This window comes from Agelaius phoeniceus, chromosome Z (genome assembly GCF_051311805.1).
Source record: "Agelaius phoeniceus isolate bAgePho1 chromosome Z, bAgePho1.hap1, whole genome shotgun sequence".
Taxonomy (NCBI): Eukaryota; Metazoa; Chordata; class Aves; order Passeriformes; family Icteridae; genus Agelaius; species Agelaius phoeniceus.
Window position 1 is genome coordinate 13,282,904 of NC_135303.1, and position 27,752 is coordinate 13,310,655.

The 27,752-nt window shown below is 47.3% G+C and overlaps 1 protein-coding gene and 1 pseudogene across 5 annotated transcripts; one reads left to right on the forward strand and one right to left on the reverse strand.

The window, feature by feature from the left end:
* Positions 1-1,043: 1,043 nt before the first annotated feature.
* LOC129133677 (heat shock factor protein 5-like) lies at positions 1,044-8,619 on the reverse strand. 4 transcript variants are annotated; one of them, XM_077171692.1, is made up of 7 exons: positions 8,081-8,619; positions 7,099-7,446; positions 6,091-6,257; positions 4,966-5,086; positions 2,924-3,870; positions 1,831-2,069; positions 1,044-1,300 (listed from the first exon to the last, which is right to left on the reverse strand). In XM_077171692.1, the coding sequence occupies exons 1-5, from the start codon at positions 8,592-8,594 to the stop codon at positions 3,800-3,802; spliced, it is 1,221 nt and encodes a 406-aa protein (XP_077027807.1). In that variant the 5' UTR covers positions 8,595-8,619; the 3' UTR covers positions 1,044-1,300; positions 1,831-2,069; positions 2,924-3,799. The 4 variants fall into 4 exon arrangements, with proteins under 4 accessions (XP_077027807.1, XP_054509277.2, XP_077027809.1 ...); XM_054653302.2 differs by having other exon boundaries at positions 1,044-2,069; XM_077171694.1 differs by lacking the exon at positions 7,099-7,446 and having other exon boundaries at positions 1,044-2,069.
* Positions 8,620-14,221: 5,602 nt separating this feature from the next.
* LOC129133676 (E3 ubiquitin-protein ligase BRE1A-like) lies at positions 14,222-26,087 on the forward strand (annotated as a pseudogene). The gene is made up of 12 exons (XR_013180153.1): positions 14,222-14,381; positions 14,506-14,906; positions 15,884-16,029; positions 16,849-16,926; positions 17,247-17,366; positions 18,697-18,818; positions 19,127-19,531; positions 20,101-20,215; positions 21,608-21,733; positions 23,256-23,444; positions 24,068-24,214; positions 24,535-26,087. The product of XR_013180153.1 is annotated as an E3 ubiquitin-protein ligase BRE1A-like (transcript).
* The last annotated feature ends 1,665 nt before the right edge of the window (positions 26,088-27,752 follow it).

A 27,752-nucleotide genomic window follows, 5' to 3' on the forward strand; every position in this document is an offset into this window, starting at 1 on the left:
CCTGTTAAGACCAAGAAGAAGCTGCTCCTGAAGCTTGGTTTGTGGCTATTCCCACACCATTTATCCCACACTGCATGACTAAAGAAAGTCTGTCCTTTTCCTTACTAAGTTTAGGCTACAGCTGAGTGCAAATATGTGTTAAAAGGGAATAAATGCCAGAATCCCCTTACACTTTTCCCATCCCCTCCCCAGCCACGGTGCTGCCTGAGGGGGTTCTAGAGATGGACACAGCTCTCAGACAAATAACCTCAGATGGATGTTTCACAGACAAGACAGGTCTATTACCCAGAGCTGGACAGACCTGTGAGGAACTGGGTGCCACAGCCTGTCCTACACTCATCAAAGCTTCAGGATCAGTGAAGAAACAGGGACAAACATTGATGTGGTCACTCATCACAGAAATGAGAAGTGCCCCAAAGCCAATGTCAGTTTAAAACGGAAATTTATTACAGATTGCTACAACTGCACTGCTTAGACACAGAAACCATTGCCTGTTACAGGATGGCCACAGAATGGCACAACTCTGAAGACCCTATAAACAGAGAAAAATCCATTTCAGCTCCCATAATTGAGTATTTTACAGGTTACTAAGTGCTGCCTACATATATCTGTGTGTCTGTATGTAAAGAACCAAACATGGACTGAATTATCTGCATATCCACAGAGCAGGAGTTGTGCTCTCAGCGGACTCCAGGAGTTTTCTCAGCAGGCCTCTGCAGCGAGTTCTGAGCCAACGGGGGGCTCTGCTGCCAGCCCAAATCTGCGCTTCCCTTGCCCAGCCTGAGTGCAGGTGGGGCATGTGCTGGGCATGGCTGGACATTTGCATGGCCAAAATCCTCCAGCATTTACATCTGCTCATGGCTTTGGAGAGCACAAATCACAGAACACCCATCGCAGCTGACAAATGGCATTTCTTGCAGATTGCCACAGCCGCACTGCTGATCAACAAATACACGAGAATCAATTTCAGTTGAAAAATGTCATTTATTACAAATTGCAATTGCTACACCCACGCTGACAATAGAGAACTATACAAATCTCAATTTAGGTAAAAAACCAGGAGTTTATTAGATTATTACAATCAGTCCATTTAAAATATACAAATACCAAATTCACTTAACAAAACTTAATTTATTGGCAACCTCTACTATACAGAACTCACTAGACACAAAGATCAATTAGACGTTTAACAACTTAATTTATTACATATTACTAAAAACATAGAGCCCATATAGAAATACAAAAATACACATTCCCTCTCTAAATAGCCCTACACTAAGAATTCAATAGAGTTACACAACTATACCCTGCATACATCTTTAAATAGAATACATATGTATATGCACATATATATAAATACATATATATATGTACAAATATATAAATACATATATAACTATAACAATCTACAGATGTAAATATAGATTAAACATCACATACTACATAAAATATACATATAAATATATATATATCAGTAGATAAACAAAGCAAACCTATCTGCACCTATACAAATATCACTCTGCCAAGCTAAATATGCACCCAATGCATCAATACAAACAGAGAGCTATACATCTGGACACGTATGTAAATATCAATAAATAGACAGAAATGGAACAATATACATATAAAAGTACACATATGTCCCAATACAAATACCAAAATACCTATTTAAAAACCATATACCTATACCTGCATCAATATAAAGAGATATGTTCAAAGCTGTAAACCTAGGAAATAGAACTGAAGACAGATATAACAATATCCATGTATACTTAGATACAAATATACACATATATGTAATTACAGACATATATGTATATATATGCTTACATATACATATAGCATACATCCATACATATAACTACATATAGATAGAAATATTCCTATACAAATAGCAACCCACATATGGAAATACATATGAAATAATCCCTGTCCACGTGCAAGTCCATCTATCCTTAAACAACAGTCCAAGCAGAGGGATCCCAGCTGCCCCATCTTCAAAGCCTCTCCCTCGGTCTCCTCCTCCCGTGCAGAGCAGCTCTCCCAGACAGCGACAGCAGATGGGACATCTGGCAAGCAAAGGGAACACTGAGTGAGTATGGGGACGTTTCCCTTGGCAGCAGCTGCACTTCCATCAGGGAAGAGGAAATGTCAGAGCCTCCCCAGGGGGGTCAGAAAGAGAAAGCAGCCGAGCGGCCCAGGCTGTGGTGAGCGCAGCCGCGGCGGGACTGTCCCGCAGCCCCGGCAGCCCGGCAGAGCCGGCACAGCTGCCGGGCCCTGCCGGCACAGCTGCCTGGCCCAAGGACAGCCCCTGTGCCAGCCGGGGCAGCTGCGCTGAGCAGCCCCAGCACGGGCAGGGCCCGCTCCTGCCCTGCCGGGCAGTGCCCACGGCCACAGCCCACGCCAGCCTCAGCCCCAGCCTGCCTCCCCGGGCCTGTGGCCTCAGCCGGGCTCTCTCCAGGCTGGCAGCAGCAGGTCCCCGTTTACTGCTCTTGCTGCCGGCCTTCAGCTCCTCCCTGCTGGCTCCCGTCAGTCTCCAGCTGTCCTCAAGGTCTTCCTTGCAGCTTTGGCAAAAGTGGAGGCTCTGGAATTGCTTGCAAGGCCTGGCACAGCTGCAATCCCGGAGCCCTCTGTGCTCCCTGCTGGCCCCCTCCATCCCCTCAGCCCCGCCATGCTCTCGGTGAAGCCCCAGCCCCCTTCAGTTTCTTTAGCCCCCCCTCAGTCCCTCTCACTCCCCTCAGTCCCTTCTGAGCCATCCCGTCCCCTGAGACCCGCCAGCCCCTCAGCCTGTGCCACTTCCCTGTCACCTCAGTGCCACCATGGCCCTCGGCTGCCCCACAGCCCTCAGCCCCAGCAGCAGCTCAGGGTCACCGTCCCTTCGGCGCCACCGCCCCCTCAGCCCCCTCAGCCCCCTCTGTCTCACCGTCCTCCAGCAGCTCCTCAGGGGACAGTGCCTGGGGCCAGCGGCAGCTCCCACCGCTCCAGGGACAGCCGGGGCTGGAAGTGCTGCTCCGCCCGGCCCGGCCGCCAGCTCGGATCCAGTACAGGGACAGGGGACACAGGGGGCACCGGGAGAAAAGCAAGAGGTGAAAAAGGCAGCTGAGGGGGGAAAGAGCTAAAAATGCAGCCTAGGCCTACACAGCTCAATCTATGCATCTAAACTTCCACATACCTCTAACTAAATAGCTATGCACTTCTATGCATAAATATATATATGTTACTCTATACACATATAAATGTAAATCTCAAAATCTATAAATGTAGCTACATATATATAAATATAAAATTCCATAACATCTATAAATGTGATGCAATTATTAAAAAAAATATATATATTGATTTAACTATAAACACACCTGTATAAATCTATAAATATAACTATATATAAAAATATATACATATATATTTTATAATATGTATATTTAAAAATACATATATAATTATCTATATTGATTTACTATATAAACACACCTGTATAAATCTATAAATATAACTATATATAAAAATATATACATATATATTTTATAATATGTATATTTAAAAATACATATATAATTATCTATATTGATTTACTATATAAACACACCTGTATAAATCTATAAATATAACTATATATAAAAATATATACATATATATTTTATAATATGTATATTTAAAAATACATATATAATTATCTATACTGATTTACTATATAAACACACCTGTATAAATCTATAAATATAACTATTGGGATATACAAATAGACTTATGGAAATCTATAAATCTATGTATAAATGGAGGGATTCCACCTGCCCGATGGTCACAGGCTCTCCCTCTGATTCTTCTTCTCACGCAGGGCAGCCCTCCTGGCGAGGTAGATCAGGTGGATATCTGGGAAACAAAGGGAACACTGGGTCAATATTGGCCTCTGTGCATCTTTCCATTTTGAAGTAACTGTACTTCTATCAAAGACTGAAAAAATGGCCTGAAAGGCAGACTCTTATTTGACAATTTCAGACCTGCTCTTTAAAGAACAGGGATCCTTCCAAGTTTTCAAAACTTCTGAAGTTTTTAAGAATCCCAATAAAGTCTCAGCCCTTGCAGTACAAAGGGCACCCCCAAGAGCTTGAAACACAGCCAGTCCCAGCTGCCACAGAGAAACTCAGCCTTCTTCTTTCTCTGTGCTAACAGAGAGACCTCAGTCCTTACTGAAATGGCTGAAGCTGAAGGTGCTGGGAGCTGAGTCATGAACCAGCTCCATTACCTGGCATCTACAAACTGCCTTCTGCAGTGAGCAGCAGCTGCTCCACCTTGACCATCAGCTCTGGCAGGAAGGGCTGGGAGGGACTGAGCTCCCTACGAGGCCTGCAGGCTGCACCAGCTTTGCTTAAGAATGCAGATCCAAAGTGCTCTCTCTCTCCTTTAGTTCTCGCCAATTTAAAGGGATAATTTCATTTTTTCCTTGAGCTACTGGATTTGTGACTGATGATTTCCTTGGCCTCAGAGCTTCTGCTGCTTGTATTTTTAATGTATCTCACTACAGCTATCAGCAGACTGGTGGTACTACATTGATTTAATGCTTGGAGACAAAAAGCTCAGACTTCTATACTGACTTTTTGCTGGGCTTTTCCTCTCTTGCTTCAAGAGTCACTCAGTGTTGCCTCCAGAGCACTGACACCCTGCAGCAAACTTATCCATGGACATCAGCACAAAACTGGGACACCCGAGTTGGTGACACAAGTGCCACAAGGTCAGGTTTATTCCCTGCTCTCTTGCCACAGCAGAGGACTCAGTGTCAGAGCCTCTGGAGAAGCGTGGAGGGCAGGGCTCAGGCAGGTTGTGCCCGTGCAGGATTTGAACTCAAGGCACCAGGAAGCACCAAGCCTGCAGACAGGAACTCAACTCTTCTCACCTCCCTTGCTGCCAGAGGCAAGCTCAGAGCAGCCATCTCACACCTCTCTAAACCACTGGGGGCTCTGTCCTTACCAAGCTCCTCGGGCTCCTGGGAATTGTTCCTGCAGCTCTCAGTGCCAGGCAAAGCTCCCTCTGCTGCAGCACTGTCCACAGGCTCCCCTCCTGAAGACTCAGGGCCAACAGTAATATTCCCCTTGAAAGAGAAACAGAAAGGAAGAAACCCTTCTCACCACTTACACAAAACACCTGGTCCAACACCTCCATGGCTCACACAATTAATCCCTTGTTCCTAACAAGAACTCTGGGCCCCAAAGCCCTTCAACAGTCAGAAAGGTTTGACTTCTCAAACACAGTCCAAAAGCTGTCAAAGCTGACAGTGTTGAATATGGGGGTGACACTGAACACGTGGAATGGCTGCTAAGGAAGGAGTCCTGCCAGCTCCTGGCACAGGGATGTGCTCCTCCCTCCACAGCCCTGAGCACAGCAGTCTCATCCAGGCTGCAGCTTGGCAGGGACAGCATGGGAACACACATCTCTTGGCACAGAGATGCCCAAGAGCAAGGGGACTGAGCTCTGCAACATGGACAGCAAGACTGGCCAGTTTGCCCAGCTGAGGATTTCCCAGATGGAAACTGGGCTGCAGGCAGCAGCTTCCTGAGAGGACAAGAAAGCTGCAGCTCCAGCCCAGCCCCAGCCACGGCCCTGGGAGCGCCTACACGCACGGCAGGGCTCACACAGCAGCAGCAGCAGCTGCAGCCCAGCCCTTGCTTTGCCTTGGCCTTCCCACCCAAAAGAGGCACAGCCCACATCTGCTGCTGCAACAGAGGCACCTCTGGCATGCCCCTGCCTGCACGGGACACTTGGCCTTCAGTGCCACTTCTCCAAACACTCTTCTCTTCTTTCCCATCAAACAAAGCCTCTTAGAACCTACCAAGCTTCCACCTCCTCACCACAAATGCCCCTGCACCAGGGATTCTTCCCAGGAAAACAAGCACCCAAACGTGGCCATCGCCTTTCACCCTCATTTAAGGGCTATCCCCCTTTTTCATTCCCTTTTCTTCTGGAAATCTTCTTTCACCAAGCAAATCCTTCCCTGTCCATTCACAGCTGAACTCAAGAAGCTTTTCCTTCTCAGCCATGCAACAACATGCACAAGTTCTCAGTCTAGCCCCTTTGTTCCCTGCCCAATGCAGTTACCTCAGCAGAGGGAGAAAACATCTCCTCCAATGTCTCAAGCACCATGTCCAGATCCGGCGGTGGCAATTCCTCTTCCCCAGGAGTTTTCCACAGCCAGCTGGGGGCTGTCCATGCTGCAAAACCTGCACTGCCAGCTGGAGTGCTGGAGGCTGAAGTGCCTGGCCTGGCTGCAGGAGTGCAAACACATTGGTCAGGCTCCACAATGTCTTTGGGACGCAGAGCTCTGGTGCTGCCTTGCATCAAACATCACAGGAAGCACACAGCAACCTCTGTTCCAGAAATGTATTCAGACTTCCCAGGGGATTGGAGGAGTGAGTTCTTCCTCTTAAAAATATTTATCCTAATTGACATGTACATAGATTAAAGCATGGATTTTAAATCTGATATAGACACAGACACACACAAACACCTTATAATCACAGTCTTTTGCATTTTCCCAGCAGCTTGAGGATTTGGCTGCTTGACTTTCTCATCACAATCGACCACAGAAAGTGGATGCACCCAGGAAGAGCCCAGATCTGCACACACACACTGAAATTAAAGTGTGAGTTTTTTCTAAAAACAACCTTGAGGGTGAGGCCATATTCTGCAGCTGCAGCTGTTGTGGGGCACACAGAGCTCATTTCAATGGCACGCCTTGATTTGCAGGGCAGGCAGTCTTAAACATCTGCAATATCCTATCAGAGTCCTAGTTTGGCTTCATTCAAAGAAAGAGGAGAGTGCACCTAACACTGACCACTTGTTAGGCAATATCTTTCACCTTGCCCTTGTACCCCTACACAGAGGCTGTCTGGAAAATGCCCAGAACACCCTCCAAATCTGCAGCAAGGACAGGAAAAGCAGGCAGAGAATCTTTCTGTTTTCAAGGTCCCCCTTCCTAGACGACTTGACACTTTCTACCTGATTCTCATTTGAGATCTACCCATGATAGAGCACTGCAGGAAAACACTTTAAAGGGTCATTAACCAGGACCTGCTTGGAAAGCAAGGGTAGAAGCTCTTTCCCTACCTGATAGGCTGAGGGCTGGCAACTGCTGCTCTGAAGATGTGCAGCTGCTCCTCTCTGAAGAGACCATGGAAGGGTTGTGATGGTCTACAGGAACCAGAGGAACGATGAGCTCAGGCTGGCATTTAAGCTTCATGGGAACCAGTGGAATGATGAGCTCATGGCTGAATTGAAATTTGCCTGTGCCTGGTTCCTCTGATGAAATCCCAGGAAGTCCAGATGTGGCAAAGACTTTCTTGGGTGATCTTAGGAAAACATCAGCCTCCTGAGCACCTGCACTTAGCCTGGAAGGGCCTGGAAGCAGCTCTAAACCCTGAGATGAGGCAGCAGCAAGGTTGTGGTACGAGAGCACTGTGTAGGAGTGAGAGAAGAAGAAAGGAAGCAAGGGAAGGCTTGGTCACTATTGGTCTTTGGGTGTGTTTCCCTTGGCAGCAACTGTACTTCTATCAGGGAAGACAAAAGCTCCCATCCTCCCAAGCAGGGTGAGAAAGAAGAAAAAAGAACCAAACATGTTCTGGAGCTATTCAACTAGCAGTTCCTTGTCTACTGAACTCTCCCCTGTTCATTCAACTGTCTGGGAAAACTGTCCCGCTGCCCTACCCTGGCAGGAGGCAGCTGCCAGAAACCCAACTGGCAGGTCTTTTCTCTGGTGCCCCGGAGGGACAGGAGGCTCGCTCCAGCTGAGCCAAAGAAAGCTCTCAGCTCACACGCACTCACGGAGAGCTCCCCAAGCATCCCAGGGCAGGACAAGGAGCAGCGCCAGCCGCGGCGGGACTGCCCCGCAGCCCCGGCAGCCCGGCAGAGCCGGCACAGCTCCCGGGCCCTGCCGGCACAGCTGCCTGGCCCAAGGACAGCCCCTGTGCCAGCCGGGGCAGCTGCGCTGCGCAGCCCCAGCACGGGCAGGGCCCGCTCCTGCCCCGCCGGGCAGTGCCCACGGCCACAGCCCACGCCACCGTCCTCGCCTGCAGCTCCCACCCCGTCTCACCGGCTCTGGGCGGCTGCCCGGCGGGGAAGGAGGGCACCGCCCGCTCATTGTGGAGCTGCTGGAAGCGGCTGGGCTGGCGGCTGCGCACGTCCAGCCCCGCTGCCAGCCGCTGCCTGTTGGCCCTGGTCAGGCGCTTGATGCGGAGCAGGAGGTCCGGGCGGTCGCGACGAAAGTTGGGGTTCTTGAAGTGAAGCCAGCCCCCGGCATCGCCCGGCTCATCTGAGCCAACCCAGCCCGGCACTTTACGGAAGCCGTAGAGGTTGAGCTGCCGCACGAAGCTGCCGAAGTGCGTGGCTTGGAAGGAGTCCGGGGCTGGTCCCGCCCCCTCAGTGCCCGCCCTGTGGGCGTCGCCCGAGCTGAGCAGCTCCTGCTCGAAGAGGGAGCGATCGACGAGCAGCCCCTGGGCGCGGCTGTCCCAGCGCACGGAGCGGACGCGGGGGCTGTTCACCAGGCGCCACAGCTTGGCGGGGAAGGTGCTGGCGCTGAGCCCGGCGGGCAGCGGCAGCTCCGCCATGGCGTCGATCGCCGACTGTGCCCACAACGCCCGCAGCGCAACGGCCGCGGCTGCGCCGGAGGCGCGCGGCCTGAGGGGGGCGCTGCGCTCGGGCCCGCGCGCGCCCAGCGCGGCCCCGGCGCGGGCCGGACTTGGCGGGGACGAGCGCGGCAGAGCCGGGGGCTGCGGGCACAGCGCGGGCGGGGCGGCTCCGGGGCTGGCCGGGCTCGGCTCGGCAGGGCCAGGTGCGAGCCCCCTCTTTCTCTGGCTGCAGTCATCCTTCTGCATTGGCTTTGCGGTACAACCCCAAAGCACCAAGGCACGCACAGTAACTTTCAGAAAGGTCTAAACTGAGGAATCCCATCAGAAACTCTTCCTCTTTGTTCAGTGAAAGGAAAATCACTGTGTGTTCTGCATAGTCGAAGTCAGGAAAAACGTCTTAGTCTAAATAGCTTCTCTGTTTTGGTTGGGGATGCAAACAGTTCCTCATTTCCACGCAGACAGGTCAAATGGGAGAAGGGGAAATGATGAAGGGACTTTAAGACATTCTTTTGGACACACCTCAGCCCCTCAGTGTCCTTCCTGAATTGAGGGGCCCAGAACTGGACACAGTTCGAGGGCGTGGCCTCTCCAGTGCCGAATGCAGGGGGACAATCACTGCCCTGGCCCTGCTGCCACACCATGGCTGGCACAGAACGTGTTGCCCACATTCACCATCTCCGACGCCGTTCCCGCCCGCTCCGGCCTGGACATGGCTCCATTCAGCGGCGGGCAGGGAAGCGGCCGCTCCGCCAGGGCCGCTTGTGGGGGGGGGGGGGTGGCTCCGCCCACACCGCCATCTTGGGTGCGAGTGCCAGCGCCAGCGTTGGGGGGGGAGACAAAGCACTGCCCCCCCCGACGGGTGAGGGCGAAAGCGTGGCCGGACTGGGCGGTGGTGGGTCTGTGGGGACGGCTGGGGTCAGGGAGAGCCGGGAGGTGGCTGTGTGGAGGTCGGAGGGGTCGATGGGGGCTGGAGGGAAGGTGCCGGGGAGAGGGGCATGACCCCCGCGGGATGTGGGAGAGCGGAAGAGGTGTGGGAGCAGCTGGTGTGTGTGGGAAGCTGAATCAGAGAATCGGTCGAGTTGAGATCATCCTGTGCAACCCCCCTGCCAAGGAGTCACCTGGAGGGGTGACAGAGGACCACATCCAGGTGGGTTTGGGATGTCTCCAGAGGGGGCAACTCCACGCTTTCCTGGTGTCAGGAAAATCCACAAACGTTAGCGTTTATGTCCAAAAAGGAGACAGGAGTCCTTCGCCTTTATTCGAATAAAGGAAAGGAGTCCACCCGCGCAAATGGCCGTGGGGTTTTCTCTCTCAGGGTTTCGGAGGGAGCAGCCTCCTTTTATCCTGAGCTCCTGGCCGCATGTTGCCCTCTGCCTTTCCCCTTTGGCTGAGGTACAGCCTTCCTGAACCGCCTACTCCATATCCCCCCTTAAACCTCCAGTTCTACCCCAAAGTTCCGAAGTTCAGGCTTGTACAGGCCCACTTGTCTGTCTCAGGAGCCAAACTCTCTGACCTCTGCAGCAAACCTGCTGCCCAAAGTCAGTAGAGGCATTAAGACCCATTTCAGTTAATTGTAAAGACATTAGCACAGATCTTTCCTCTCAGTTCCTACTCTTCTTATTTCTCAATTTGTCTTTACACCCCTTGCTGACTTTTCCTTGTCTGGTCCCTGCACTAGGTGTGGCAAGTAAATTCAGAGAATGAAGTAGATAATAACAGTTTATATTAACCCATTAATCACTTTGGGTACTGATAACCAAAGTCTCCCATCCTTTTCTTCTAGCTGAGAAGTCCAAATCTCCAGGGCTTTCGTGACCTTGACTGAAGTGGGATGGGTCGATCCGTGTTCAGCTCTCCTGGCTGCTCTCTCTGCAGTCCCGGTTGGATTTTATGAACAGTAAAGTCCAAAGGCAGCATCTGTGCTAACTGGGCTTCGTGTCGAAAGAGATTTCACAAGACACGGTATCCTGGCCACACACTAGTTTAAATATACATCTTCTTCTCCCTGCTACCTTGAAAATGAACAAGGTAAGAATCCCAAACAATTAAAAAGGGAATAATTGAATATTCCCTCGGCTTTGGCTCTTATCTTGCCAAACCTAATGGCAAAAGCCATGCCCAGGGCATCTTAGTTTCTGTTAATAGCTTCAAAGAGTGTTTATTCGTCCATTCATCCTTTCTACTTGGCCTGAATTCTCAGGGTGCCAGGGAATATGGAGGTCCCACTGAAATCTCAAAGCAGCTATAATCCCTTGAAGTATCCCCCTGTAAAACCAGCTTCCCCTGTCCAAGTCTACTGCCTTCACAATCCCATGTTCAGAAACCATTTGTTAACTGATTGTTATGAATAATTTATGTAGCTATTGGCTTTCGCTATTATTGACTTCAGTAAACTATTTTGATATAGTACAGTTTGTAATCTCTAACTGCCTTTGATACAGTAGAATTTGTCAGCCTTTTATGGTTAATACCCTAATCCCTGTGTAGATTGTATATCTTGGTGTGTTATATATTATAGTTTAGGCTTTGACAAAATATTAAAATAGAGGCTATGTAATGTGTATTGTAACATTAACTTTTGGAGAAGTAATTGTAGCTTTACTTTTGTAACTGACAAGTAGTGAAGCTAATGTTGATAGGAAGTACTTGTAAAAATGGCTACAATGTCTGTATGATAAGATAACTGAAAAGAACCAGGCAAGTAACACCAAAAGAGCAAGGAAAAATCTACCATTGACCCTTCGGCTATCAATAACTCTAACCACACACCAGGGGGCCGCTTGAGGAAATAAATTAAATACAAGACTCTCAAAATTACATCTGCTTTGTTGCATGTACTCTTTAAGAAGTTGAGGTCAGGGGTTGAACTAAGATAAAGAATTCCTGGAACATGTAAACTCAAAGGAAGGTTTGAATATGTGTAATTGTCATAAATATGCATTTGACTAATGCAATGAAAAAGTAAGTATATAAGAAGAGTTGTTAGAGTTAACCGTGTGCATCTGGCTATGCACCCAATGCTGTTACTTTTGCTTTATCCCTTATTATCTCTTATAAAACCTTTAAAAATTTTAAAGAGTTGGCCTTGTTTCTCACAATGATCAAATAGTTGCTGAAGCAGCTAGAAACTCATCTGGCCACCTTGCCAGCCAGCATACCTCTACCCGAGCATATCTAAGCCCAGGGTATCTTAGTAAAATATGTCCTATCCTTGGAAAGGACATAGAGCCCAGGGTCATTTCCCTGCCTTGCAATTTCCTATATAGTCTGGCTATATACTTTAGCCAGACACCCCTCATTATTAGCACGTTTTGCTAAAACAAAAATACCCAATGCAGTACATCTTGAAGAACATTGCCAATCCTCGAAAGCCCCAATGACTCACCCCATGGAGCTGTCCCAACACCTGCAGGGTCAAAGCTCCTGGCATCCACTGTTTACTGCCCTTTATTAATAAGTTCTCCCCTCTTTCTTGTGCCCCACTATCTTTAATTATCTCAAACTCCTCTGATGGAAAAGACAGCACCAGCACCACCACTTCCCCCCTCTCCCTCAGGCAGTAGCTCAGTCACAGGGGGTAAAGGGGGGATCCCAGAGACCTCTGGCAGAAGCACTGCTTTCTGAACATCTCCATTGAGCAGTTTATTACCTGTTGTCTCTTCTGAACACCCTGCCTGATGTCCCTTAACTGCTCTTATTTCTGCCTCTTTAGGCAAATTCACTACCTCCAACAAGTGAGTAATTGAGCTCTCCAGAGGGAACGTTTTTCCCTGCAAGTTAATAATCCTCACTCCTCCCAGCTTTCCAAATGCATGTAAAACCCACAAGCATACTTGGAATCTGTAAATCTTCTACTACCAAGCTAACTTGAGTTTAGAATTCCAGCTACTGCTAAGAGAAGGAAAATGGTTCCATGACAGTTGTCTTTTTAAATTTGAGGTGTAATTTAATGTTTCTGTTAAAAGAAACCTCACAGGATCCCCATATGTGCTGTTTCATTAACTCACTTAGATATAATCTTTATATTATACTATATGCTATATACTATACTGTATACCATACTATACACTAAAGGGCACTGCCAAGCTGAAATGATTGTGAAATGCTGTGGTTTGGGAAAGCAGTGTATACCAACTTCATCTTCAAAAGGTAATGGCCTTGTTGCTTTCAGTAGAACTGCTCAATTAAAGCAGGTAAGAACTGGAAGATTCAGTTCCTAACCCCTGTTTGACTGTAAATGCCATTATAGGCTTAAATGGAACAGGTTGGGTTTTACTGGTATAGTCTGCACTTCATTCACTTCTGATTTCATTCAGTCTGGCACAGCCTCAGTGGCTGTGGGAAAAGAATGCAGCTCATGTCTAGTGACAATCTGATTGGTTCCATTATTCATCTCCAGCTGCTCGTTCACTTTGCAAAGTCTTTAAGGAGATTCTTGTAGCTTTGCTCAATAATATTTTAGGGAACTACAGGAAATTCTGTTCAGACACGAGAAAAGCCTGTTTTAATGTTGAGGGTGATCAAGCACTAGAGAGGCTGCCCAGAGCCATGGCTGAGTTTCTGTGCCTGGAGATGCTCAGGCTGCCTAGACAGGATCCTTGGCAACCTGCTTTGGCTGAGCCTGCTTCATGCAGGAGCACAGGGCAGGTGATGTCCAGTCCTCCCTCGCAGCCCCAGCTGTTCTGTGATTCTGTTAGTCCAGAGCTTTTGAGACTGCTTTGAGTTAGGAATAGGTTCTCTTCAAACATGTTTGCATCTCTCCTGGTACATAGCAAAATTCTTGGAATGGGTCTTTACAAGCCTTGAGTCCGAGTTTCTTTTTAGTTCTGTAGGATTTGTGAGCTCTCTACATACAGTTCTCATTTATTTCCAGGGTGTTGCTGCCTTCAGCTTTGACTGGCTTTGTGTGTAGATTCAATAGGAACAGTTTGGTTGTTGTGCAGTGAACTGGTGCACATACACACTATCTGAGTTGTTTGCTAAAGTCTAACCTGGTTCTTTTTTGTTAATGCAGAAAAGCAGAGATGGAGGATCTCATCTGGAAGATGAAGATTTTTTTTTGTGAAGAGGGTGATAAGGTATGGTGCTTCCATTTTAAATGTTACAGAGCAGCAGACATTTTTCCCATGAACTTTCTGCTTGCAGTGCAGATCCTGCTGGTGTCTTTTACGGCTTAATGTTGGACCAGAATGTGTGAGTCAGCACAGGCTGGCACAAACTCCCAGTTAGATGACAAGGAGTAGATTTGTTTCTGTTACCTTGCTCCGTGTGGGATCCCCAAAGCAAGAGCTGGGCAGAGGTGCAGTATTAGACATGTGAGCACTCTTAAAGTCAGCCTGTGCCAGAGGATCACTGGCTTGTCAAGGGTTATTCCAGCTGCAAGGTCACTTCAGTGATTTACAGTCCTCCTTATCTGTATTCCACTTTTAATCTATTCCTCCCAACAAATATTTTTCAAAATCTTTTTGGTTCCATGATCTTCTCTGTTTTGGGCATTTTGTTACCGTGATGCCTCAACATGTTAAAAACCCCAAATGAAATTGATCGCATGGATGTGTATTTGGTGTTTTTTTGATAGTGTTCTTTAATGTTCAGGAAGAACTTGGAGAAGGTGGGAATATGTACACTTCAGCCACCATGTCTGGAATTGGCAATAAACGGATGGCTGGAGAGCCTGGCCCTTCTGCACCTCTGGAAAAGAAGGCAGGGGTTGAAAATTTGGGCACCACTGTGGAGACCATTAAACTTGGTGGTGTTTCTTCAACGGTATGTCTTCCTTGCATACCCTTACTCCACCTTTTGTTGTTTTTTCATCTGGAGGCAGAAATGTCTCTGGGGTCAGGGTGAGCCCTTCTGTGACCTGGCCTGTGTGCTGTGTGCCTGTGCCCAGGAGGAACTGGACATCCGGACCCTGCAGACCAAGAACCAGAAGCTGTGGAGATGCTCGACCAGCGCCAGGCCATCGAAGATGAGCTGCGGGAGCACATTGAGAAGCTGGAGCGTCGGCAGGCCACTGACAATGCCTCTCTGCTGATCATCAATCCCTACTGGAATCACGTTGGGAACAGGTTTTGTTACTTCATGTACAGTTTGCTTGTCTCCCCTGTACCACTGCACTCCTACACTCCTACTGTTCACATCCATTCCTTACCTTGTCTTGCCTTGCCTGTCCCATCATTCAGTTTGATGAAAATATCTGCATCATCCTTAAACGCTTCGAACTGGACCAAGGTCTTGGAGACCTTTTGTCTGAAAGAAAAGCACTGGTGGTGCCAGAACCTGATCTGTCCGGTCGGCTGTCTGTCTCTGCCCAGACACGTGCAGGGTGGTTCTGGGGCAGCCCGCGCTTCAAAGGACGAGTCTGGACTCTTCAGTTTTTCAGTCTTCAGATTGTTTATTATTTCTTATCTACAGAATTTTCTTTCTGCCCAGCAGAGGTCTGACCAGCAAGGCAGCCAAGGGCACTCTGACCACCCATGGGGCGGTCATGTCTTTTTGTACTAAAAACTACGTACATGATATTTACCTTTATATCCCAATACCCTTCACCCATATTAGCAAGTGCACCTTCACCATGGACCAATCCCCAAGTGCCAACATCACCACAGAAAATGGATGAAGAAGAAGAAGAAAGAAGAAGGACATGACATGCCCTGATCCCTCCATCTTGTCTCCATAACCCCCCTGTACTAAAAACCCTAAAATCTATATTTCACCCTGTAAATATATCCTTCTTGCACCATTCACTCCCAAGTGACTCTCATGTCCTCAAACAGATGTCACATCCCTAGAGGGATCGAAATCAAGCCACTAGACGTTCCTGGCAACATTCCAGGATTTCCAAGCCCCCCAAGGGTTCTCTTGGTAACTCTGGACATCTGGAGTGATGTGCTGAGTTCCCACACTGATCCAGACTCTGACAGTAATCAGGAGTGTAAAGATGAGAGGGAATATGGTGAGGCACCTATCTGGGGACAGTGGGAAAGGTGGATTTCAGCTGTGGACAGCGCTGATGTCCACTTCTAAAGGCTGACATACTTTTATTTGTGACTGTAAAGAACAGTGATATGCTACCTTCTAGAACACACTTTTTTTCACCTCTTTATGTTCTCAGGGGAGGACTGAAGCTGGCATTCTCCATGCTGGCTACTCTAGCCAGCAGTACCAGTGAGGAGATACAATCTCATCTGAGAAAAAGTACTCCTGAGCAGTGTCAGAAATAGTTGGCTCTGTGCAATGTGCTGGCTGAAGCACTCCTTTGATTGCAGTCCTCCAAGCTGCAAGAGAGGGTGGAGACAGCAGAATCCCGGGTGTCTGTCCTGGAGACCATGATTGCTGACTTTCAGTGGGACATTGACAAGATCCGCAAGAGAGAGCAGAGGCTCAACCACCACCTGGCGACATCCTGGAACGAGTAAGCGCTGGCCAGGAGACCGGGGAAGTGGGAAGGGTGTTGGATGGTGTCCAGGATTGCCAAGCAAATTGTATTCTATTTGCCATCTCTATGGCAGTTGTTTTCTGTTAAGTGGGTAGTTTTCCTTATCTCTTCCACAACCACTTCTTTCCCCAGGGAGACATCTGCTGATAACAGGGTACTGAATGTCACTGCATGACTGATAAGAACTATAGCATCCCAGTGTGAGATGCTCCACCCAGAGGGAAGAGCCAGGCATTCCTACCTGAGATATAACCAGCACAGCTTCTCCACTGGATTTTCCCAGAGGAACAGCTGCCTCTTCCACTGGATCTTCAGAGGAAGACTACACTCTTTTCCACAGGATCACTGCTTCAGCAGAACCACACCTGACACTCCAGGAGGACTGCAGCCACAATTCCAATTGGACTGCTACCAGCACCCTGATGTGTCAGGTTGTGTTCTGACTCTGTCAGTGTTGTTTTAGTTTACTTCATTGTTCATTTTATCTTTTTATTTTCTTCCCTAGTAAAGAACTATTATTCCTGCTCCCATATTTTTTGCCTGAGAGCCCCTTATTTTAAAACTTACAGCAATTTGGAGGGAGGGGGTTTACATTTTCCATTTCAAGGGAGGCTCCTGCCTTCGTTAGCAGACACCTGTCCTTCAAAACCAAGACAGACGGGTGTGTGACATTCTCTCTGGGACTTTGCTTGTAGAGCTGAGAACCTGCAGTGTTCCTTTTTGTGCATATTTCTGCTGCATCACTCTTGTCAGTATTTCACTGGGTCTTGAAGGAATCCCTTACATGTTTTGCAGGTAAATTCCAAAGGCTACAAGGTGTATGGAGCTGGGAGCAGCCTCTATGGGGGAATAATCACAATTCATGGCCTCAAGGTAAGGCCAGGAGCTTGGCTGTGGGCAAGGGGAAGATTACAGTCAAGAAGAACAAGGGCCACAATTTGAACAGAATTTGATACTTATTTTAGATAATTTTTAGATCCTGTGCCACAAAACTGGGTGACTCTGGGCAAGCCATTTTGTCTGTGTATGAGTTTTCTACTTAAGAAACACCTGGTGGAATTAGACTCTGTCTCACTTGGTCAAGTTACCTGACTGCTCAGTCTGTAACTACTGTTACTGCATGAACAGATAGTTCATTAGCACTCTCAGGAGACATATTAACAGTAGGATTTGCAAGGAGTTTATCCCAACAGTTTGAGGAGATGAATGCAGAGCTGGAAGAGAATAAAGAGCATGCTGGGAATCATCTTAATGAATTGGAGGAACTATATCAGGATCTCGAGCAAGTAACCACACAGAATGAAAAGCTCAAGGTGAGACATCTGTAGCTGTGTGAGGATGAAGGTGTTCTGTGGGATGGGCTGCCCTCAGCTTTGCAGTGCTGTGTCTGCAGAAAACCTCATTGCAGTGTCTGTTCTGAGCCTGCTCTTTAGCTGTGTTACGCTTTGCTCCAGGTACAATTGAGTGAGTCTGTGGCTCCACTTGCAGCTCAGTGCGTTGGTGACACCGTGTGGCCACCGTTGGAAATTGTAATGGTTTCCTGCCCGTGTCCCGTTCTGATCTTTGAGTCCATTTTAACCGTATCTGGTTAAAACTGTATTCGTTTCTTTACAAGTAGTGATCCCTCCTCCACCTTCCCCACGCCCTGTGCAAGTGGAACCAGAGAACAGAAACAATCAGGGAACTTGTGTGGGGAGAGAGGCTCTTGAAAGAGTCAAAGAATTTCTGTCTTTCCCACTGTGGGGGATGGATAGATAGGAAACAGCCTGTGAGTTTGTGATGTTTTTTAAAGGTGGTAACACACTAAGCTGTGGCTCTGTGATAGATGAGTATATGGTGGGGAGAATAATCCAAATTTCATCTTAGTGGTCAGTGCCAGTTGTAGGAAATGTCTGTCTCGATAACCTAAATCTGATACTGGGAGCTGTCTTGAGGCACCTCTGAATTTTGTTTATCCACATGAGTTTGTTTAGAGATAAGTGGTCTTTAGTTTACAACCTTTTTTTTTCCTTCTAATTGCTTTTAAGCTGAATGCATGTATATATGTGTCTGTTTCACTGCTGCAAGTCCACAATCATTTGCTAACTATCTTTATAAGGAGGATTCAGATTCTGTACTTCTTTTTCTTTAATTTCCTTTCAGTCGTTATGTCTTACTGGTAGAAGGCTACCATAATGCCTACTTCACATGCACTTTCTCTATTCTCTCACTTTTCTATGTGTCCATCTTTGTTGATGAGGTGATTATTGTTTATGGCAGGTCCAAGGCTGTCAATGAGCAAGAAGGTATGATGTTGTGCTGTGCCTAAAAATGACCACCACCTCTTCCACACTGCCCTTTAGGGGCTACAGTGCACTAGAACATCTGGGTTTTTTCTTTGTTACTGTTAAATACTTGTTCTGGCAGGTCTCTTCATCTCAAAAAACCAAAGCTCTTCACCTGTTTTATTGGGAGGCCATGGTTGGGTGTAAAACTGGCATGGCTTCTTTTCAGACAAAAGTGTTGCTCTGTTATGTGGCAGAACGATAACAGTCTTATTTTGTTCTTTGTCATTGTCACTTAGCTTGTTCTCCATCTCCATGAAAGTCCTCAAGAAGGTTGTCAGAAGTGTGGTTTGTTGCAGAGGTGTTTCTGTTTTTGCAGGCCCCATTAATCGGGAGATGCATCACATCATCAGCAGCCTCCAGAATCACAACCACCAGCTGAAGGGAGAGGTGCTGAGATACAAACGCAAACTGAGAGAGGCCCAGTCTGACCTGAGCAAGGTAACACAGCAGGAGATGCCAGAAAAGAGGGGAAAGGCTTAGAAGGGGGAATGCTGTCACCCTTGCCAGGAATACCAACCTTTCTGATACGCTGTGCAGGATGCAGTGAAATTTTCTGTGGAGCTCTGCACTCTGCTGCTTCCTTTGACCAAACGAATGCTTTTCCTTTGTAGCTGTGTAGTGCTCCATGAAAAGGGGGCATGGAAGCATGCATCTGGGAAGACAAGGGAGAAGGGGGTGAGGAAGACTCCTGGCTAAGAACTTAAACATTTGTTTTCTTGGTCATCTCTCTTGCTGTTCCATGCCAGATCCACTCTCGCAGTGGCAGTGCTCTCCTCCAGTCCCAGTCTAGCGCTGAAGACACAAAGGAGGAACCTGCAGAGATCAAGCAGGAGCCTGATGATCCTTCTGCCCAAGTGACTGTTCCCAAGGCTGCTTTTGAAGATGTTAATGAGATGAAGGCCAGGCAAGATGAAGAGGAACGGGTGCAGGTGAGATGGGAAAGAGAGGGGGAACGAGAGAAGGAAAAGGAGAAGGAGAAAGAGAGAGAATGAGAAAAAAGAGAAAGAGAAGGAAAAGGAGTGAGAGCGGGAAAAGCAGAAGCAGAAGGAATCAGAGAAGGAGAGAGAGTCCTAAGAGAAGGAGAAAGGGAAGCATGAAGATGGAAGAAAGAAGGAGGCTGAAGTGATCAAGCAGCTGAAGGCTGAGCTCAAGTAAGAGTTGCTGTTTTCTCCCTTTCCTGTGTGAGCAGTGCCCAAGCCTGGGGTGTTCACGTGGTCTTGCTTTTACGGGATCAGCATCACTGGAATTTGGAACCAAGAGAGTTTCTTGACACCCTCTGTTTCTGATTGTGATGTGGTCAGTGCAGTAGCTTAAAGCATGAATTACCAAAGGAGGTACTTCATGGTGTGGGTCAAGTAATGTTGATTTGTTGCTGTCATAACGATAGCATAGAAGTTCACAGGCAGCAGGTTATTAATAGAGGACACAGCTGTATTCCCACTCCTATGTGGTTCCCAAAGCAGAGGTGGATAGTTTCTAGCTTATTGTTAGGGTACCTCTTTCATCTCCAGCCCACTTCTTGCATTTCAACCTATGTCCCTTAACATGTTTCTTTTCCAGCCTGTATTCAGCTGCTGTTTTATATTACCAGGATAAGATGACCCAAGGATGACTCCATATCCATGTGGGAGATGAGAGAATATTGCCAGGCTGTGGTGCTGGCTATGCAGCAGTGGCTTTGCTGATGTGTTCTCATTGTGGTCTGTCTCCCTTTCTCCAGGAAGGCCCAGGAGAGCCAGAAGGAGATGAAACTCTTGCTAGATATATACTGCTCTGCCCCCAAAAAGCAAAGAAACAAAGTGCAGCTGATGGCAGCTGAGAAGGCAAAAGCTGAGGTATTCCTAATTTCTCTTCCTTTTTTCTTTTTAATGTGTTACTTAAACTTTTTTTCAGATATTCTGCAGCAGAACTGTGTTGTTTCTCTCCTCAGAATTGAGGATTATTTGTCTTCTCAGCTTTGTCGCTTAGAGATTGGAATGGTCTGGAGATAACAGGGACTAGTTGCTAGTGCAGGCACACACACACGCCAGTCTCTAGGCTCATAAGCATAGACCCATTTGCAGATTCCTTCAGTTCCAGTGCATGTCCCTCTCTTTGGGACCCCTGTGGTTCCAAGCCCCTCTTGCCTTGTTCACAAGCAGGTCTCACCTATAGGCAGCACTTCCTCTGTGCAGCACACACACATGGGGTAAAGAGTTAGATTACATGGCAATACTTAGGAAAAGATACAAGAAGCTAGGACAGGATAGGCTGTGATGATTGTGGGCAAGGCTGAGCCAGACAACTGCATACTGACTGCCCATATTTCCCATGGGACTGGCTCCTTTTATACCCTTCTCTGTCTAACCCCAATTTGTTCATCCTTGGTCTCCATTTCCCTGCACATTGCTTCTGAATTTGAGCAGTTCTTGATTGCCACAGCTGTCCCAGTTCAGGAGCCATTCCTGCTTTACAGTGTCATCAGTTACAAAGTCCCAGCTGATCCTCCCAGAGGTGGTTCCTGTTATTGTATTTGGATTCTTGTTATTGTAGAACAGAACTGCTCTACCTTGTCAATGCTGAAGTGGCCAAAGTGAGTTTAAGGAGCTTGGCAGCCTGTTAGCTGGAAGCTGTAAAGCTGTGCACATGTAGAATTTTTGCCCTGGTATATCTGACAGCTGTTCAGCTGCTGGGAATTGGGTGTTGGTTTCTGCCCAGCTCTGGCAATGACTGTGTCAAACCTGATTCTGCCAGACAAGTGACAGGTGACCATCTTTTCTCTGCACTTTCAAATTCAGAGTATCTTTTGCTGTGGTGCAGACTTGTAGGGAATACATTTTTCTGGTTGTTGGCATAATGTGGAAGTTGTCCCAGGGAGGCTGGGACTAGAGGATCTTTAAGGTCCCTTCCAATCCAGGCCATTCTATGACTCTGTATCCTGTCATCCTTGGTACCACTGTGGAACTGTTCAGTGCCTTACTGCAAGTCTTTAAGCCACTGCCCAAAAATAAGACATGTTTGTTGCAAATATTTGACTGCTAACTTTTAAAGTGTTGACCAGAGAGATCTGGGTACAGCTCTCTGGATACAGGCACAGCTGCTCAGGGAGAAAAAGGCAAGCCAAAGGTGTGCTCCCTGGTGATGGGGAAGCAGGGGTAGTTTTAGGCTGCAGCTTGAATGACAGCTCTGAAGACCCACAGAGCATGCATTCATTTGTTCCTTCTGGTCCTTCTGTGTCCCTTTCCAAGGTGGATGCCCAGCTGCAGGTGGTGCGTAAGCTGGAGGAGAAGGAACACTTACTGCAGAGCAGCATTGGAACAGGAGAGAAGGAGCTGGGGCTGCGAACACAGGCCCTGGAGATGAACAAACGCAAGGTGAGCAATGCCTTCCTTTCCTCTTGGGCTGTAAGTGGGAGCTTGGGGAGGCATGGAATGTTGTGGTTTGCTCTATGTTTGTCCGGTTTCCCCCCCATTATTATGTAGATGGTTCTGCCCAGTTCCCAGATCTTGTCAGTCTCTAGAACCCCTCCCACGTTGCTATAGTTATCCGATGTATCATTTTGTTCCCCTCCCCTGGCTGCCTGCCTGTCACTCGGCACCCCTGCCTCTTTTTCTGGAATCTTCTGGCCAGGGTGTCGGGTGATTGGCTCAGGGACCGGGGCCCCACCCGCAGCTGTGTTCTATTGGTTCTCCCGTTGTGTCAATCCCAAATGTATCCTTCCCTTCCCCTCTCTGATTCGTTGTCCTTCACCCCTCCCATTCCCTTTAAAAACTGAGGTTTTCCCCACCTCAGGCTCTCGGGTTCTTCTCCTTCCCTGCTCACTTCCCCTGCCAATAAAACCTCCTACCCCAAAGGACCTGGGAGTTGCCTCTTCATTCAGTCCTACGACTTTGGAGTTTCCTGCAACGGCCAAACGTCCGCAAGCCTGACATCGCTTAGGCACAAGGCCCGGACTTCGTGTCGGGGAAGTGCCTTGTCGGCTGGAGGTGGGCTGGACACTTGCTAGCCTGGGCGTTTCACTTTCTACCGGCCACCGCTCCAACGGAAGGCTCTGAGCTCTCACTGGCATTACAGAACCTGGTATTCCCTGGTTTTGGATGAGTGTATCAGAAGGCTGAGGAGTCCTGGAGAGAATTATGATTAAATTTAATTTAATTATGATTAAATTTAAATTTAATTATGATTAAAATACTGGAGAATGATGTTTTGCTTTGATAAGGAGAAGCAGGTTATATGTTTTTCTGTGTAACCTATGGTAAAGAAAGACACAGCAGCCAGATAAACTGGGGTCAAAGCTTTTATAGCAAAGATGGGGTAAGCAAAAGGAGATATAGGTGGGGAATGTGAACACTTTTAACAAATTCCTAAGATAGTAAAGTAGGTGTGTTACAGTAAAGTAAGACTTAAGACTTGTGCTGCCTTTGTTGTTAAAGTTTAGTAGAAATGCAGAAATTACATTAAAACAGGCAAAAAGGAAAGCAGGAGTATCACTGTGAGGAAGAGCTAGGGAGAATTCAGCAGTCACCTGTGCTTAATATGACAATTGGTGGTATTAGGGCATTTGGTTATAAAGTCAGAAGAGAGGTGGTGAAGAGAGATTGTTAGAAATAGGTATCTTGCAGTTCTGTCTAGTTCGGCTATAGAACTGCCTCTGAATGCTTTTACAGAGAAAATGTTGAAGCCGGAAGGCTGAAAATACCTTAAGAAGAGATTTGGATGATCATTAGTGTTTTTCTAAGTGATGTGCTTTGCAGCATGCCAAGGTTTGGCTCTGCCCAAAGGAATCTTGAAGCTAAATTATTAAAACTTGTTGATAATAAGGTAATTACAAGGGACTAGAAGCCACTAGAGCTGTTCTTCTATGTTTGATCCTTATATACTGGTTTTCTTTCTCAGGCCATGGATGCAGCCCAGCTTGCAGATGATCTGAAGGCCCAGCTAGAGCTGGCTCAGAAGAAGTTACATGATTTTCAGGAAGAGATTGTGGAAAACAGAGTAACTAGAGAGAAAGAGATGTTCAACTTCAAAAGGGCTGAGGTGTCGCAGACATCTTTTCATGAAAATCCTTTCATTAGGATTTTTTCCTGCTGAGAAGCTGAGAGGCTTCAGGAACAAAATGTAAACAATGGTTATCTGCTGCTGCGGAATGCAACAGGGGCATTTGTGATTGGCCCATCTTGGATGTTTACAATTAATGGCCAATCACAGCCCAGTTAGCTTGGACTCTCTGTCCGAGACACAAACCTTTATTATTCATTTCTTTCTATTAGCTTAGCTGGCCTTCTGAGATGAAACCTTTTCTTCTATTCTTTTTAGTATAGTTTTAATGTAATGTATATCACAAAATAATAAATCAAGCCTTCTGAACATGGAGTCAACATTCTCGTCTCTTCCCTCACCTGAAAACCCCTGTGAACACTGTCACACTGAGGTACATATCCTATGCACAATCCTTCAAGATCTGTCTGCTATGGTGTCCTTCTTGTACATCGAGCTTGCCAAGGCTTTCAGCTGAACTGCTCTTGGTGTCCAGTTTCACTTTGATTTTGGCTTCATCAGGTCTTGGCTCTTTCAGATTTTTTTCCCCTGATAACTGACAATACTTGTAGCATCAGAGGATCATGTTGTCTCTTGGATTACAGGGGGTAAAACTATGGGTGGCATGACTTAGCCAGGTGCATGTTCTCTTTGGTCCCTGAAGAAGCTGACAGAGAATGTACTGCTCCTTCTCTTGGTCTCCTGTTTTTGTGCAGGAAGATATTTCTGGGTTGCGCAGGAAGCTGGAGACCACAAAGAAGCCTGACCTGGTTCCCAACTGTGATGAGATCCTGATGGAGGAAATCAAGGATTACAAGGTGAGTATCTGTGTCCCTCAGTTTCCCTTTTTATCTTAGTCAGAAGGTGTGTAGGTACACTTCCAGTATCTGACATCTCTCGTCTGTACTCTGGCACTGGAGAAACCATTGTCCTTCTGAGGAATGGAAGGACCTTCATGTTGAGACATCTCTCAGCACAGCAGCTGGGCTGCAGGGCCCCTCACAGCTCTGTGTCTGTGTGGGTGTGTGTCTGTGTGTCTCTGTGTGTCTCTGTGTGTGTGTGTCTGTCTGTGTCTGTCTGTGTCTGTCTGTCTGTGTCTGTGTCTGTGTGTGTGTCTGTCTGTGTGTCTGTGTTTCAGGCCTGCCTGACGGGCCCGTGCTGCAGCATGCACAAGAAGGACGCGGTGCTCACCAAGTGCTTCCACGTCTTCTGCTTGGAGTGCGTGCAGACGCGCTACGACACCCGGCAGCGCAAGTGCCCCAAGTGCAGCGCGGCCTTCGGGGCCGACGACTCCCACAGGATCGACATTGGCTGAGGCCTCTGAGCCCCCACTGCTGCCGAGCCAGCCTCCCTGCCTCCCTCTCAGCTTCTGCTGCCTGAGCTGCAGTGTCTCCTGGGAGGGGCCTTCAGGGTCTTGAAAGAGACACACTCTGGATCTTGCTTCCTTTCTTGGCCCTGTCCCTTGGGTCTTGCCCTCGGTTTTTGTGAGTTCTTTGTGCCTGAGAGGAAATTTCCCATCCCAGTGTTCCCACACTGCCAGGGTGGGACCATGCTGCTGAAGTGCGGCCTTGGTGGGATAGAAGCTGAGCTGCAGCAGAGATTTGTGAGAGCTTCATTTGAGGGCTCTGCTAATTAAATCCCATCAAGGAATGGCACTGCTCCTGGGAGGGAAGAGTTTCCCAATTACCAGGCCCAATAGAGGCCAAGGAAATGAATCTGTAGACTCAGTGGAGCAACTCCTTAGGTGCCTGTGATCTTCCTGAGCCAGGCCAAGAACCCCTGAGGGCTGGTGCACTAGGAAACCCTAGCCCCAAACAAACACATCTAAATATCCAGAAGAGGAGAAAGAAGAAATCTTGGAGACCCTTAGGAAATAGCATTCCACTGCAGAGCCCTGGTTGATGTGCTCACCTTCCCCTAGGCTGAAGCATTGCTGTCATTGCCCTTCTCAGAAAAGGACTTTCATCTCCCTTTGCTGCAGCTTTACCACAAAGATTAACTTTGTTATGCACAAATTCTTATTAAAGCTGTTGTTTGGTTGATTTTCCTGGTACTCCTGCCTCTGGTACTGTCTGTCTGTTCTCCCATCCTTCCTTTGTCCAGTTCTTGGAAACATTTCTCACAAGCTTTAAACTGCAGTAGAGACATGTGATTTCTTCCTTCTTCTCCTTTCAAAATGTGCTCAGCTAGAACAACTTTGGTCCCTCTGGCTGTATCCCCAGTGGCTTATTCCTGACACAACAGGACAGCCAGGATGCTGCATTATTTCTGCAGTCATTTTGTCATGGCTGCTGGGAATTTTGGCAGAGATGTCGTGTGGCTTAGAGTCTCAGTGCTCCCTGTGCTTGGAGGCTGCATTTGAAGTCTGCTCCTAAAACCAAAATGGGAAGTTGTTGATTTGTGACATTTCTTCCTAGGGTCTAGTGTTTTCCCTGTAAACCTAATTTGCATGGAAGGTGCACCTGTCAGAGGTTTGTCTCATGGGTGTCCCTTCTGTGAAGCAGGGAATCTCCTGCCTTCCTCCATCCCCTCCCTGCAGGAAATACCAGATACAAAGTGAAAGGAGTTCATCACAGGCTCTTATACGATTCATAATCTTGCTGAAAACATTCAGAATGTTTGAGTAAAGCTTGTAAATGATGAGGAATCCTGAAAAGTGAGAAGGAACACGGCATCCTGCCTTTCCAAGGGGAACCTGGGCTGCTGGGAGTTCCTGCCATGGTATAAAAGCTGTTAGAAGGAACGAGAGTAGAACCCACTCCCCTTTCCCTGGAAGTTGCTCCTGGGATTACAGGTTCTGGCAGCAAGCTGGCTAAAGTATGGTGTGGTAATGCTGCTGGTAGATTTTGGGGAACAAATGCTTCTTCAACCAGGACCTGGCTCATGAACAAACTGTCTGCATCTTCAAACAGCTTTGCTACAGCAGCAAGAGTTCCTTTTACAGCTGAGAACAGCAACCTGAACTGAACAGCCCCTCAGAGCTGCAAATCCCCTCTGTCCATTCCCAGTGTATCACCCTTCTACTGATATGAGCTTTGTGTGCACTCTGCCCAGGTAGGCGTCCCTCTGCTCCTGGTAGGAAAAGGATACTTCAAACAATCTGCATTAGATTCACAGAGGAGTTTTTGGAAACTCCTGTCCTCCCTTAGCAAGAAAAATGTGTTGGTTTTGTTCTAAAGTAATAGCTTATTTTAAGCTAATTTCTGGAATAACTGAGTTTTTCTGTGCTTTTAATTAAACCACTGAGAAACAGAACATATGGAAATAATTAAAATTTTTCAGGACTAGTAAGTATTGGGGTAAAAAAGTAAAGCAGTGACGGTATTCTTTATGAAAACATTCTCTAAATTCAGTGGCTTAGGCAAGAAAGAAAAGCCTCGTCTCCAATCTCCTGTGCACCTTCTGCCACAGCAGATCCTCCCTTCTGCCACAGCAGATCCTCCCTTCTGCCACAGCAGATCCTCCCCTCTGCCACAGTCTGCAGGCACTGGTGTGCCTGTGCTACTCCCTTCCCACAGAAACTCACAGCAATCTCCTGTGCCCAGGGGATCAGGCTGGAGCCGTGGCTGAACAAGAAAATAATATGCCAAAATATGTCTCTGTTGGGCAGCAGTTACTTGGGTCCTTTCTGAAAAGGCACAGTTGGTGGTGCAGTAATTCAGAGCAATCCCTGTTCTGCATTTGACATGAGAGAAGCTCCTCAGACAACTACCAGAAATAACACTTGCTTAACAGTAGTTATTAGGTGATTGACATTTTTTCATTTATATTTTTGCTTTTAAATGAAGTCAGATTTGTTGAAGGATTTGGTGTTTAGAGCTTTGAAGCAAAACATTTTTGCTTAAGATACGACTAACATTTTCAGTTTTTTGTTAGTTTTTTTTTTTTTAAATCTGTTTCTGGGCTCATGTGTGTAGAGATAAGGACATAAAAGCCTTGATAAAAATACTTATAAAATTGGACTGAAATACTTCTTTCCTAGTGTTTTAATGAAAAGAACAATATTCATATGTTCTAAACCAGTGATGTTGGAGGTTGTGAGGTACCAGGTGCTACACAACGAAAAAGATCTTTCTAGAAATTTGATTATCTAAAGGGGAGAGGGAGGGGAAGGGAAGGCAACAAAAGTAATCTGAGTGGGTAAGGGTCCATCAAGTTTGTCAGGAATGTGGGGACATCCCAGATCTATTAGACCTACCGAGGTGCAGGCCTGTGGATCCCACTTCTCTGTTTTATGTCCTAATTTCTCTTCCCCGTGTTACTGCATTGGAAGGAGCAGAAACACAAAAGCAGAGAACAAGCCCTGAGCAGGGAACAGCTCTCCAGCTAATTAGTCTGGGTCTCACTGTGATCAGC

Coding starts and splice junctions, on each gene's coding strand:
- LOC129133677 (XM_077171692.1), bottom strand. CDS start 8,594: ATGGCGGAGCTGCCGCTGCCCGCCGGGCTCAGCGCCAGCACCTTCCCC. Junction 6,258..7,098: donor GCCAGCCCTCAGCCTATCAG/GTAGGGAAAGAG, acceptor GCACTCCTGCAG/CCAGGCCAGGCACTTCAGCC. Junction 5,087..6,090: donor TGTTTTCTCCCTCTGCTGAG/GTAACTGCATTG, acceptor TTCTCTTTCAAG/GGGAATATTACTGTTGGCCC.